General features: G+C 40.8%; 2 protein-coding genes across 4 annotated transcripts in view; both read right to left on the bottom strand.

Moving 5' to 3' along the window:
• Hipk (Homeodomain interacting protein kinase) overlaps window positions 1–14964 on the bottom strand; it is a 76903-nt gene that overhangs the window by 49622 nt on the left and 12317 nt on the right. The window lies entirely within an intron of this gene.
• Window positions 9077–14509, bottom strand: LOC149658581 (uncharacterized). Its single transcript, XM_089844117.1, has one exon. The coding sequence runs from the start codon at window positions 14507–14509 to the stop codon at window positions 9077–9079; it is 5433 nt and encodes a 1810-aa protein (XP_089700243.1).

The following is a 14964-nucleotide window of genomic DNA, read 5'->3' as shown; positions in this document are numbered from 1 at the left end:
AGGTGAGTACCCATTCCTTTAAGAACAGGCTAAGGCATCCTCGAGGCCGGTTTTAGCAGAACAGGACGACGCGACGCTAAAAGAGCAGCAACGCCAAGAGTCAATATTTGATATGACACGTCTATCCTACATCATACATTCGAGTCTTTCTCGTCAGTTTGCCCTGGTATAAAGGGGAAAGTTGCGGACCCTGCAGTGAAGCCTAGAGAGCTCTAGCTGCAGGGACTCAGCCTTTCTCTCTCTTTTATCGCGTAATGGTTACGGTTCGATTAGCCCCAAACGTTGCCACGCCATACAAGGGAGCCAGCCAGCCAGCCAGCGAGCGGCCCGTGGTGTCCAAGTACCCGTCAAGAAAATGGCTTTAGCTTTAACGGAACGAACGACACGACGTAAAAACGCCAACCCAAAAAGTTCTAAAGGAGATTGGGGAGTAGTAGTAGCACTAGCTCGACGACCGAGGCCTGTTTTTGATCTCGGTGGTGCGTGGTGTGGTGTATGTAGTAAGAAATAAAACATAAAAATCCGGTCATTTGGGCGGGATTTTGACTTTAACCAGAAAGAAAAAAATATCGCCACCCTGAGAATCTAAAGCTTGCAACTTATAAAGTTAAGTTCGCATTAGGGTCAAAATCGATGAAAACTATCTACAAGCAGTATAAGTTTCTTTAAAATCACACGTATGAAATTTGTCAACAAGTCTTTTAGAATTGTCGGGAAATAGTGATTTTGGCACCTTGGGAAAAACGAAATATTTGCTTTTACGATTCAGGTCTGAACTTAGGTAAAAGGTGGACTTCAAATGTGAACAAAACTTTCTGGTGAATAATGATCGATTAATACATCCACCCTTCACTTGAAAAGTAAATTTTAAAACCCGATACATTTTGAAACTTTATTCCATCCAAACTACCGACACGACCCGAGTGCGAACGTCACTTTAGCAAGCTCGGCGATTTTTGGGACCAGTTTTTTTATCCGACATAAAAAAACAAGAAAAAATACGATTACGTATATTAAAATCTACGTGTGGTTAGCGTAATTCACGAATATGATTAGAAAACCACCAGAAAACAGGTAACTAGTGAGAATATGAATTTCTTCTATAAGCCTTCCTTCCTTTAGTGTCGTAAAAGGTTGTTACGGATTGAACACTATAAACGCGATAACTCTTTCCTTACTCGAGCTGACAAGAGGAGGGTATTGAATAAAGTCCCAAAACCCTGCATGACCGCTGTGATTTTAATCGTATACCAACTCTTTCCATCCCAATAAGAGCTCCACCTTTCTATAGCCTCTCTTTTACTAACCAATTCCTCGTGAAACATACTTCGCGTATCCCATATCCACTAACAGTCACAAACCAACGAACAAACTCGCAACCCTACCATAACCTAGGTTGGAGGCAACGGCATACGTAGATATATATAAAAAAGCCTACCCTAAGAAACCAACCCAAAAGAAAAAGCGTTACTAGGCGGTACCAGCCCGGAAATGCCTCCTCAATAAACCTCTAGCCTGTAAAATAAAGGAGATTTTGGCGGAGCGTGCAACGACGACAAAAAACTTTGTATTCGCGAAAAACGTTGATAATGGGTCAATGGATTCTGCTCGTAAACACATCAGGAACCTACGCCTTTTTCAATCAAACTTCAGTCGTCATCATAGTCACGATAACCTCGGGTGCTTTTTACCCAATATAATAATTAATAAAAACCGTTCTGCGTAATTACACCCATAGCTTACAAAGAAAGCCATTGTGTTAATTTAGTATCTACCGTGATAAAAAATAAAAAAATAAAAAACACGTTAATTTAGAATGATGTTATCTCGGATAATGCGGGATGCCTAGAAAGATAGAGGTTCCTGAATGATCCATACGCCCCCAAAAAATGCGGGTGAGGTCAAATTGGGTTTAAACTGGGTTCAGGTAAGAAATACAGAACACGAAAAGGTTATAACTCCTTTTAAAGAAGGGGAAGTTTTTATTCATTATTTTACCATTAGCGGTTTACTTCGCGCATTACGAACTTCTGATAGCAAACGCTGGCTTCCACAAATGCACCATCATCAAATATTTAACAAAATTGATTTCAATTGAATAGAAAATGAGTAAATCGGAAAATGTCTAAAACACCTGTTCAAACTAACTTAAAAGCGGCGTGTGGACCCATCAAGCTAAATTTACTATTCAATTCAAGATAAAAGTAAGTAGTTTTATTTCAAAAAGTCAACCCATCAGAACCGTTCTTTGAAAGCATTGAAACAGACCTCAACTGTATACCCTAAGTTATAATTACGAAAGGCATGATGGGGGGAGGGAAAAGCCCAGGAGAGGATGTCAAATACTTCTCTGTTCAGTAAATTCGAACTCTAGAGTACTACTGTAAGTGAAAATGTGTTATTACAGTCTACTCCTGGCTGCCTCTATCATCCGCTAGCGAGAGGAGCAATTTTTTTTAACGGATATTTCTTTAGATAGACCCCTAGTGGGTTGAGCGCCTTTAAGCTCAAGTCTAGAAGAGGAGAGGAGAGTCTCTAGCAAAGCCTCTATCGCTGGCTCCAGATGTTTCTAAACTAAACAATGATTCCAATATAATTTCACAACTAGACCAGCGACCGCCGCCAGTGTACTCTTCCTTCCCGCTCTCAGATCAAAATTTCGCCCTCAGTGTAGCCCCAAAAGCAAACCGGGGTAACCCTAGAGTAGCGGGAGCAGCTTAATATAAGGGCTCGGGTAAATGGTAAGTTGGTAAGAAGACTTGGTCTTCTTCACTCAGTAACGACCGCCCTGGGTTACGTTACGGGTAGAGAGAGAGAGGACTAGTCCAAGCTGGGCTCGTCAATAACCAGATAACTATTTAGCTACGGGTATACACCATCACCAAAAAAATCGCCCCTATTTTTTTCATCAAAAAGATTCGGAGAGAAAAAATATTATTTTCAGTAGTTTTTTGCTTCTTCCGCAACCAGACGTTATCAACTTAAGTTTTTATGGATTGCGCAAAATATATGATAGGGCGCTTTTGTGCCTATGACAATTATGTATTTCGAAAGGAATATATAACGAAATTGTAGAACCTTGGTTATTAGCGTAAAACTCTATACGCATACGGACATGATTCAATCTGCGTTTGTTAACTCGAAATATACAGTATAATGAGGCCATTTTCATTAATTTTACGCTTCAGTTGTTATTAAGCTTAGAATAATCTAATTAACTTTATACTTCTAATTAAATTATTTTATTTGTGTTGATTTTATCTCATGGTTTCCAGACTAAAACTGTAACACCACACGTGTGACGTATCACATTCTGACTTCTAGGCGCCTAACCTTAGTTGGACTTGGAACACTGGTGTTCAAAGTAAAATAATACTTCGTACTAATACTAATTCGCCGCGGTTTTTACCTCTCCTTCCAAAAAACCACCAAAATTGCACCTACAGAAAACGAGGACGATAAAACTATAGTAACATTATCGATTAATACCGAGTTTCACGTACAAAAAACCATCTGTTTACAAAAGAGCAAAAAGAATTGGGGGAAGCTTGGGTCGGTCCCCGTTGCTGCAATAATCCAGGCAATGCCCCAGAATTTCCCTTCCTCGGAACGGAACAGTACGTGATCTTCTTCCGAAGAAACAGAATCCAGTCAGAAACCTCAAAGGGAGAAAGACCAAGACTATAACGGATGACATAAAAAAAGAGGATGGAAACTTGGGATTAAAAGAAGAAATTCTATCTTCGGACTCTAGAAGAGAAAGTCAAGGAAAAAGGAGGAGAGCAGGCAGTATCTTGTAGGATTCAGGCTCTAGCTGGGGCGGAGAAAGGGGGCCAAGGGTGGGCGGAGGATGATGGGGAGCATCCCCTAAACTCGTTTCCGGCGATAGATTGCGGCCGGGGAAGCTAAAATAATTGTTGGGGGGAAAGGTGATCCTTTGGCGCAAAAAGAGGCAACCGTCACGCGTGGTGTCGCATAAATAGTTAGGATACGAGCTGTTATTCCAGAAATAAAATAACTCGAAGATAACAAATGAATCATAATTATATATTTCTAGAACTATTTTCCAGGCTACTATTGATTCATTTCTACCAAAACAAACATAATTCCATAGACCCTATGTTCAAGAATTAATTTCACTATTTAATACCGGTCTGCATTTGACAGGTCATAGGATAGGTTATTCCGAAGGACTTAATCTATCCTATAGGAGGAGTCCAGTAAAATTAATTTTCTAGGATTTAATTTATGCGAGAGAGATAGAGACAAAGTTCCAGTAACCTAATCCAATCTTAAATTATAGCATAATTAGGCCTATGAAACATTAAAAGAAGTATTTTAGAAAAAAAAAGGACCAAAAGTCAAAGTATAGAATGTTGATTTTGAAATAAATAATAAAAAAAAAAAACTTTTTTTTAGTAACGTCGAATTAAAATATTTTTGCTACGCAGTTTTTTTGGTCTACTTGAATTTATCGTGTAGTAGTCATGTTTCCTTTAAAGCTTTATATATGCTGAGAAATAGTGGGTGGTCTCCGAATAGGCGAAACGCAAAAAAATATATCGAAAATACCAAGTACACAACAACGAGCGCCATACGCAGAAATACACAAAAGTATAAATAATTCAATATATATATCGTGATATATATTATCATATACAGCTGCGAATATATATCTATAGTTTTTTTTCAATGTGTTTAGTTTTTAAAGGGATGCTGAAACGAACGGTAGAATTCCATGAATTTTAAAACTATAAAATAAAATAAAATAAAATAACAAATGCCTGAGAAATATTTTCGCTGAATGTTCCGGTGTATTGTTTCTTTATAAAAACAAAATGCAAACAAAAATAAATATTTTATTGAAGTAAAAAATACTTCAAGTAATTCTACGTTTCATACTACCTTTCAATAATACAATAAAAAAAAAACTAGAGCGTGCTTCAACATTAGAAATAAAATTATACATATTTTAAGTGTGTATGTGCGTGAAAAAAACCCTGAGATGTTGAAAACAACTTTTGTCTTTTTTTGTGTAAGAAAAATATCTACACAATGCGTTAATAAATAATCAAGCACCTTCCTACCAAATCGAATTAAACGGAAGTTGTATACTTTATATATAAAAATAAATATATAAAAGAAAAACTTCCAAAAACAAAAAATATAAATATATATATTTAAGTTTTGGTTTATATATATATAAAACTTAAATATAAATATAATGACTATAATTCGGAAATAGTTTCTTTCTATTTAAGGAGAATTCTATTTTATTTCAGTTCCGAGGAAGTAAAATTAGTATAATTTAAAATCTTTTTAGAGACTGAGTAGTCATGATTTTTTCTTGTTTTTTTTTTAAAAAAAAAAATAAATAAATAAAAGTCGATATTTCGGGGGCTGTACCCCCCAAAGACGAAGTCTAGCGTCTAGACGCCGAAGAAGACGGCTCCATAAATGGGTTCCCAATCTAGCTTTATTCTTATCCTAAATTGTAGCTCGTCAAGAGGAAAACCTATATACCTTTAACGATTAGTTACGTCATTTTCCAATCATGGAGTGGCAGTGAAAGTTTCGTTCAATCGCCTTAAATTGCAGCTATCTCTCCTTTAATATTGCTCCTTGGAAAACTGCATTAGATAGTGGGCATGATCCCATAATAAAATAAGGATATAAAAAATATAGAATGGGTATCTTTTTTGGAAAAGGGTTTCAAACCCCACCAAAAAAAGAAATTGGTTCCGCTCCATTGGGTTTCTTTTATAGTTTGGGGGTTCGGGTGTGGAGCAAGGAAATGAATTCGGGCAACGTTGCTCGGATATCAATAAATTCAAATTTCACACGAATATTGCAGCAGTTAACTTTAACGGCATGCGCTTTAGGGTTGCGAGTAATTTGGAACTGAATCAAACAGAATTACAAGCTTAATCAGATGATAGGGTTAGGTTCTCGCGTATTGGTTTTTATAATTTAACGAAATATGCGATTTTAAGTAAAATTAGTAGCGGAAGTGGAAGTGAAGGCCTTAAGTATTCTTTTTTTAGTAAAGTTTCTGCCATCTTTAATAAGTTATTATCAAGTCACCGACACTTTATAGTATATAAATTCCTCTTAAGACATATGAGAAGACAGATTAACCTAATCACCAATTTATCCCCCGACAACCTACCCACCCCAAAGATACACTACCCAAAATTAACGACGTGTCCCAGCTGGAATGTTCTCTACAACTGTAAGCTAGAGTTAACCCATTCCGTGCGCCATAAGGATTACGTTAATGCCGGGCTCCAACTTGGCAGAAACGTACACCCCCAGTCCCGAATACCGAGCTCGTTGCCAATTTAGATTGACGTTAGGTCAGAGTAGGAAATAGTCACGTACGGTAAACACGAAGGGGCTCGACCAAAATGGATGCCCACCCTGAAGACTTTATATGGGTATAAGAGTAATGGCAACGACCCGCCTTTGACTGTATTTAGGGTTCATGCGAAAATAACGTGGGGTGCTTTTCCAAAATCGGATGTAGTTGAAGCCGAAGTTACTTCGGAACTCTTCTAGAAAGACCCACTGCGCCAAAATCAGACCCAAGTGAAGCAGCGTCGATTACTTGAAGTAAATAAATCTACTATAATGATATGGTAAGTTAAATTTTGGGACTACATTCTTCATTTTAGATGATGGCCATCTTCAGTCTTGCTACAAAAGTCCGGCAAACACAGTCAGCCTTTTCAAAAGTCGTAGAACATTTTCGAGACTCAAAATCGCCAACTTCATTTATGTAATGTAATATAAAAATATATTACTGAATACTTCAGATTAATATATTTCCATATTATGACTTATACAGCAGGGTCATGGATGGCCTGGGTAGCGATAGCTTTTTTTGGCGCAGTTGATCTAAATAGATCCGGGCGGTCATTGGGACTTTCCTCCCCCCCCGAGGGGGGTCCGTTGGATAAGGATTGACGTAATACAGATAATGCTATTAAGCTGTACTATAGTGAGTGACCATCGGTGGTGGTTATATTAGTTAGGAGGAAACAAGAAGAGTGGTTTGTGCTCGCTGGCGAGATGTATCCAACAACGCTTTTCCTTTTCACATAACAACCGCCCCCGCCCGCTTAGTAAAGGGGATGATTGGATACGAGGAGAGAAGGGAGTACCGACCGTCCAAATGACGTAAGTTAGTTAGTGGGTTCCTGGTACTGAAACTGAAAGCCAAACCTTATTATATACCCCCCCCCCCATCTCTAGTTTTTTAGGCTCCCACACGAATTCGACACGATAAAAGCCATGCTGTATATATACAATATCGCATTACAGTTCCATTAATAGAATTTGGCCTATTTTCAGGTCTATTTTTTAGTTTTTCGGAATGAGTGTCAGATGGATCCATGTCCAGATAGACCCGCTATTCTTAAGCCTAACAGGCTAACAAGTACATTTTTCTGAGAACAATTATTTCAACTAATTTTTTAAGATTAAAATTTCACTTGTTTGAGCCTGATTAGACAGTACTTTTCCTAAGTCTAATCTAATCTTAATTCCAATATTTCTAAGCCCTAGTTACATCTCATTCCAATTTCCCTAAGCCTAGTTACATCTCATTCCAATTTCCCTAAGCCTAGTTATATCTTAATTTCCAATATTTCCAATCCTTGATCTGACAAACCCCCCTACAACAAAGTATTTTTGTAAAATTCTCTCACACACACCAAATAAGCAAGAACGAAAACTTAATCCCAATATCCTGTTCTTACATTACATAGCCAGTTTTTGATGGGGAGTTTTAACATTTAGTTGACATTATAATTCGTTTCGAGTTGTTAATGCTCTCTCGCAATATAAATCAAGCGGAAGAGAATGATAATATTATAACCCCCAAGGATTTTTATAAGGGTGTGAAAAATTAAGTAAAAAAAAAAACGCCGATGACAAATCTTTATTTTTTCCTGCCTGCCTGCCATATGGAAAAGGAAGGTTGCGCCTAGGCTTAGCTAAGTCTTTCCGCTTCATTTATGGCATTAATAAATTAAGGGAAATTTCTTTTCTGCTTGGCCAAAATAATACGCCCAGTTTTTACCAAATGTTTCGTAATATTGCCAAGGATTTTTATTAAAAATTCAAGGCTCTTCATATAAGGAATTAGTTTATAGTGTTAATGTTAACCATAATAATAGTCACACTGCAGCATAAATTGCTTTCAGACTAGGAGTATTGATACCAATTACACCAAGAGATCAGGCTGGCAAATTATAATCATAATTATCATGAAAAAAATAAATAAATAATAATAATAAAATAAAATAAACACCAGACAAGTAAGAAATTAGTTTATAGTGTTAATGTTAACCTATAATAGCATACATTGCTTTCAGACTGTGGGGGAGAAATAGTTCGTTTTAAGGGGGGAGAGCTAATTTGGCACTAAAACCTTGCCGACTGAAAAACAAGGTTTCTAAGTTATTAGTTAAGTCACTAAACCAAGAGTTGATTCGAAGATGAAAGGTCGAGTTTAAACAAGTCAAGTAAGAAGTCCCGAGTTATAACAAAAAACACAACTAAATTTATTTTCCTTGCCTGCTAGTATAGCGAGGTCTTTCCCGTACAAGTTTTGAAAGTGAAGTGGTAATAAAAGGTTTAAAATTGTAATCTCTCTTTTTTACTCAGCGGAGCCTCCCAGTTGTTTACCCAAAAAGATTCCTCTCGCGTGGGGTTGCGGTAAATTTCCATCTCGAGGTGAGGTCCGATGAACTCTCTTGCACGTGCGCTTATTTTTTAGCTACGGAAATTAACCTATTGAATTCTAGAGTTTAGATCTATTGAAAGGGTTTTTTGGGGGCTCAGCGAGGATAAAGAGGGACTATTCACAAAGTAAAGAAAATATTCAAAATATAAAGGTTTTCACAAAATGATTAATAATAGATAACAGTTTTTTTCTTGAAGGCAATTATAAATATTCATAAACAATGACACTAATAATTCCTCATCAACACACTCCCGCCCCTTGACGGAAGGTCAAGACAATTAAGTTTACAAGATTTTTAAGTTTTAACAGAATCACTTTTTTTTTCTTTTAACATTCTAGAAGGTATAACAATTGAACGGGGCGGCGAATAGTGTTCCCCTTTGGTAACTTTAAAACACAAGATCTGATTATTCCGTCCCTGCCCTTAACAGTTTCACATACTCTACCCATTTTCCACATTAATCTGGGTATTTTAGCCTCCTCTACTAATACTACATCGCCAACTTCTAGTTCCCTTGTGGGTTGGCATTTGGTCCGGTGGTGTGCCGATCTCAAGGCTAATAAGTAATCTCTCCTCCACCGAGACCAAAATCTCTCCATCAAAGTTTGACGATATTGCCATCGTCTAGTTAAATCTGCTCTAGCTACTTGCTGTGGTTCATTGCGAGGGAAAACTCTGGATGGAAGTACTGTCAAACGTCGGCCTACCAAGAAATGAGCAGGAGTAAGGGGCATGGGTTCCGACGCGTCTTGATACGTATGAGTAATTGGGCGCGAGTTAATTGTCGCTTCAATCTCGGTAAGCACAGTCCCAATTTCTTCAAACGTTAGCCTTGCTAACCCTACGACCTTTCTAAGAGCCACCTTAACGCTTCCCACGAGGCGCTCCCAGAATCCGCCCCACCAGGCGGCCCGATCCGCTATATATCTCCAGGAGATCATTCGCGTGCTGAAGAAGTCCGCTACTTCCGGGCTCTTCATGTTTTTCCAAAGTAGGGCTAAGTCCGCTTCTGCCCGTTTAAAGGTTTTGGCATTGTCACTAAACATCGTCTTAACCATCCCGCGTCGCGAAATAAACCGACGAAAAGAGAGGATGAAGTTGCCCGTGGTTAAGTCTGAGACCGCCTCTAAGTGCACGGCACGCGTGACAGCGCAGGTGAATAATGCCACATATATTTTGCGTCCGTCCCGGTCATACAAGGGACCGCAGAAGTCGACGCCGCAAACTTCAAAGGCTGGAGCAGGTGTAGTTCTCGCTGGGGGGAGAGGGGCCATTACTGCGGCTGAGGGTTGTGCTCGAAAGTATTTGCATCTAGTGCACTTGTTTAGTTCTCTTTTGACCATTTCTCTGGCCCTCGGAATCCAATACTGCTCTCTGATTTCTCCCAGAGTGTCGCTTATTCCGACATGGTTTAGTCGCTGATGATGGTGAATAGCTAGAAGTTGAGCTAATCGACTCTGGGAAGGAAGTATCCATGGATTTTGTTCTCTGTATGAGAAATTGTCGCTACCAATACGGCTTCCAACGGTCATGAGACCATCTTTGTCTAGTGAGGGAGTGAGAGTAATCAGAGGCGAGGTGTTCGCAATTGGCTTCCCGTTTTTTAGCGCGCTCACTTCCGTTGTATAGTATTGCTGTTGAGTTTGCCCCACCCAGTACTTCTCGGCTTTGGAAATCTCTTCCGTGGTCAAGGGTCCAGTTATTTTAGTTTTAGTTTTCGCGTTTTCCGTGAATCGGATTATCCATGCCGTCACGCGATAAGCTCTAGTTAGTTTGCTATGGTTGTCCAATGGGAATAGAGGTGACCTGGGTGGCTCGTTGCTGCCAATCACTTGCGTCACGGCTAGGCTCTTAGGTCGCAATTCCTCCTCAATTATCTCGTTATCTACTTTTTCTGTGCTTCTGGTTGGAGCATCTCCTTTGAGAAGGAAGTCAGGTCCGTGCAACCAGAGTGGGTTGCTAATTAAATCCGCGAGCTTTCCTCCGCGAGTCGGTAAGTCTGCTGGGTTAGTTTTCCCAGAACAATGGTTCCAGTTTATTGGGTCGCTTATCTCTTGAATTTCCCTAACTCTATTGGCTACGAATGGCTTCCATTTGTTTGCCGTTCCGCGTACCCAGTGCAATGTTATCATAGAGTCGGTCCACATTGCGATCCTTGCCGGCTTAGTTTTTAATTGGCTCAAGAGACGATGAGTCAGTTTGGCTCCGATGACAGCTCCCATTAACTCTAGTCGCGGAAGAGTGAGTTTTTTAAGCGGCGCCACGCGAGCCTTCGAGGCAATGAGGGTGGTACGGTAGTTGAAATGTTTATCTTGGTAGCGGATGTAGACGACAGTCGCGTAAGCTTGCTCGCTCGCGTCAACAAAGCAGTGGAGCTCGGTTCCGGTTGACGCGTCCTTGGGCGAATCTAGGGTGTAGAATCGTGGAATTTGCACGTGACGCATCTCTGGTAACTCTCCGCACCAACTTGTAAATTTCTCAGATAAGTCTTTGGGTAGACTTTCATCCCATGGTAACCCTTTCTGCCAGAGCTCTTGGATGAGCATTTTCGCTCTTATAGTGAAGGGGCTTAAGAATCCAAGGGGATCGAAGATCCTTGCTACAGCTTGTAGCACAAAGCGTTTAGTATTGCCATTGTCTAGTAGAAACTGGAGTAGAGCGCTCACGTCAAAGTATAGGGAATCTTTTTGCTCGTCCCAGGAGAGTCCCAAAACCTTCACCGATCTCGCTTTGGTCAAGGCTTCATTTGGGTTTTCCGGCTCTATCTCGCCTCCCAGGAGCTTCTTTAGTTCTATGGAGTTACTTTTCCATTTCCGGAGCTTCATTCCAGCGTCGCTCATTATCTTCGCTGCGTCAATAGCCATGTCATAAGTTTCCTTGACGCTTGTTCCTCCCGTAAGTAGATCGTCGACGAATAAGTCTTGATCGAGAGTTTTGCTAGCGAGTGGGTGAGTCTCTGAGTATTTCCGCGCGTGGTGCTTGATAGTTGCTGAGAGCAAAAAGGGACTAGCTGTGACCCCGAAGGGCACCCTAGTTAGGCGGTACGTTTGTAGCTCGCGGTTTTCTGAGTCGCTAGGGTCTTTCACCCACAGAAAGCGTAGTGCGTCACGGTCCTCAGGCTTGATTTCGATTTGGTGGAAAGCCTTTTCGATATCTCCGGTTAGGGCTATGTCGTGTTCGCGAAATCGAATCAAGAGGTCGAAGAGGTCTGGGACGAGGCTCGGTCCCGAGTTCATGCAGTCATTCAGTGATGGAATGCCGGATGCGTGAGATGATGCATCTAACACCACTCGCAGCTTTGTGGTTTCGCTTTCTTCTCGTATGACGGCTTGGTGTGGGATGTAGTATACCGCGATTCGTGGATCAGAAACGATCTCTTCCTTTTGTGGTACTACTTCTGCGATACCGACTCGCAGCTGTTCAGCAATTACGTCATAATAGTCAAGGTAGAGCTTCGGATTCGCTCTTAACTTCCTCAAAAGACCTTCAGTCCTTTTCTTAGCTATGACGTAATTATTTCCCAGTTGGTCTTTGTTAGTCTTCCATGGGAATCCCACTTGATACCTTCCATTGACGAAGGATATGGTTTCTTCCAAGTGATTAAGTGTTTCATCTTGCTCGAGTGATTTGACATGACCGTTATCCATAATGCCCATCGCGTCTAACTCCCATAAAGACCTAATTTGGCGGGATAGAGATTCTTCAGTTGCTAGAGTCACAGGCCGTACTTCCGTTCGCGTTATGGTGACGGTATTCACGGCAACCGAAGGTGATTCTACCGCAGAAACAGTGGCGACGCCCGTGGGTCCCTGTACGACCCATCCAAATTTAGTTTCTAGTGCCACGAGGGCTTTTCCTAGACGCTCTGTACGCCCGCTAGCGATTTCCCAATAACAATCAGAGCCGATAAGTATGTCGATAGGGTGCTCTGCATTGTTTTCGTCGCTTGGGTAGTCCGCGACTTCTAAACCGCGGTTTGCCATTTCTCCAATTAGTTCTTGACTTGGCACCGAGAAGGCCGCGCCACAGATTGAGCCTGCTTCAAAGGCCTTAATAGAACAAGTTTGCGTAGGATCATTCGCGTTTTGGAGCTGCAGCTGAATGATTTTTCTAGTAGTTTGAACGGGAGCTTCCCCTTCAAACTTATGCACGTTTATAGGCTTTTCTCCAATGATCTCTAAGTTTAGCTTGCGCGAGAGTGATTCGGTTATGAAACTGGCTTGGCTGCCGCTATCGAAGAATATTCGCGTTTTGAGAGAGGCGCCCGTTGGACCGATAACCCTAACTCTGGCCGTCTGTAGTAATATTTCTTCCGGTTGATGGTTGTTCGTGAAGTGCGTCGAAACAACCGCCGTTGAAGAATTTTGTCGCGTGTCCGACCCCGTAGAAGAGTTATTTTGGGTCTGCCCAGTTAAAGGGGCTTGCTGGTGGGGGGCGTTAGAGGTATTGCTGTCACAAATGGCTTGATGATGTTTACGCCCGCAAGAACCACAGCTTCTATATCTATAGCGACAACGCATGGCAGGATGCTTCCCTCTCAAACATATAAAACAATTCCTCTTTTCTGATAATCTCTTTTTACGTTCACCAATATTAAGATTGCAATTTAGGGGGTGATGATCAGAGCTTTCGCAAAAAGGACAGAGACTTGGGTCGCCCTGTGGGTTAGCATTATTTTGGTCATTCACTGCGACCTGCAAAGAAGCCACGGTTGGAATGGTTGGCTTCCCCGTGTAGTTTGTCTGTCTAGGTGTAAAATTTGGTTTCTCACTGCATTTCTTGAATTCTTTAGGCTTTGATTGTGGTCGTGTGACCGCCCTGACACGCTCTAGACAGACAATTTCCTTTTTAAGAAATTGCAAAAGCTCGGACACTTCCCATTCAGTATCTTCATCTTCACAAGTTCTACCCCTACTAAATTCTAACATCATTTCTGAGGGCAATAGCCCTCCAAGTATATGCACTAGAAAGGAACCGTATTGTTCTTGAGGGACACCTAAAGACGTTAAGCTCCTGACCTCTACTTCGCACGAATCATGTAGTTTTTTGAGCCCTTTAATGTCATCTCTACTATGCACAGCTGGTAATTGTAACAGATTGTTTTTATGCTCGCTAACTATCACACTTTTTGTCCCAAAACGATTAGTTAAAATCCTAATTGCTTCATTATAATGTTCTTCAGTTAAAGATAAACCCCGTATAGACGTAGCGGCGTCACCGCCTAATAATCCCCTAAGGTAAGAAAACTTATCTGTTGGTCCCAGACTCTCGTTGTTGTGGATTGCCGCTTCGAAGGGTCCCCAGAAGGCTTGCCACATGGAGAAATCGCCGTAGAATTTTTGCATTTCCAGTTTTGGGAGACGCACTGTCTGGTTCCTGCCTTCGCTCGACGTTACGCTTGGAGGCCGATACTGCTGCTGATTTTGACCAGTCCCAGGGAAATGATGCGTTGACTTCGCAATAAACCGTTTCGCGCGATTTCGCGAAATCACCAGTTTTTCCATAATTACGATCGCCGAAGCCAGTTCTTGATCAAATTGTTCTTCAGATACCGCTCCATCTAGTAGTGTCTGGTACCGATCATCCAGATGTTTAAGTTCAGTTTCTTTTGAGTCCAGTAGCGCGATTGCTTGCTCAAAAGCTTCAAGTTTAGGTTGCTCCTTTTGTATCTCAAGTTCGACCGAGTTAATCACTGTACTCACAGATGTACGTAGCGCTTTGAGTGCCCTTGCAGCGCGTTTTAGTTGGTCGTCCGCCATAGTTCCGATTCTCCGGTTAGTCCGTAGTTAAAGTTTCACAAGTCCGATTAATCCGTAGTTAGTATAGCCCGCATCCGATTAATCCCGATTAATCTTTGAGTTTTAAGTATTTAAGTAGCACGGCACGCACCTGATTAATCCTTTAGTTTTAAGTAGCACGAATCCGATAGTCTTTTAGTTTGTTTTAAGTTAATTAGTCTTGTTACAAACTCGCCTTTCCCGGGTTTCTCGCACCAAAATGTGGGGGAGAAATAGTTCGTTTTAAGGGGGGAGAGCTAATTTGGCACTAAAACCTTGCCGACTGAAAAACAAGGTTTCTAAGTTATTATTTAAGTCACTAAACCAAGAGTTGGTTCGAAGATGAAGGTCGAGTTTTAACAAGTAAAGTAAGAAGTCCCGAGTTATAACAAAAAACACAACTAAATTTATTTTCCTTGCCTGCTAGTATAGCGAGG

This window comes from Phalangium opilio, unplaced genomic scaffold (assembly GCF_054372755.1).
Source record: "Phalangium opilio isolate 3A_F unplaced genomic scaffold, DU_Popi_V2 ptg000075l_1, whole genome shotgun sequence".
In the NCBI taxonomy this organism is placed as follows: Eukaryota; Metazoa; Arthropoda; class Arachnida; order Opiliones; family Phalangiidae; genus Phalangium; species Phalangium opilio.
The sequence above is the reverse complement of the archived record's forward strand: the minus strand, read 5'-3'. Positions and strand labels throughout refer to the sequence as shown.

Bases quoted from the DNA above. Each gene is read 5' to 3' on its own strand.
- LOC149658581 (XM_089844117.1), bottom strand. From the start codon at position 14,509: ATGGCGGACGACCAACTAAAACGCGCTGCAAGGGCACTCAAAGCGCTA.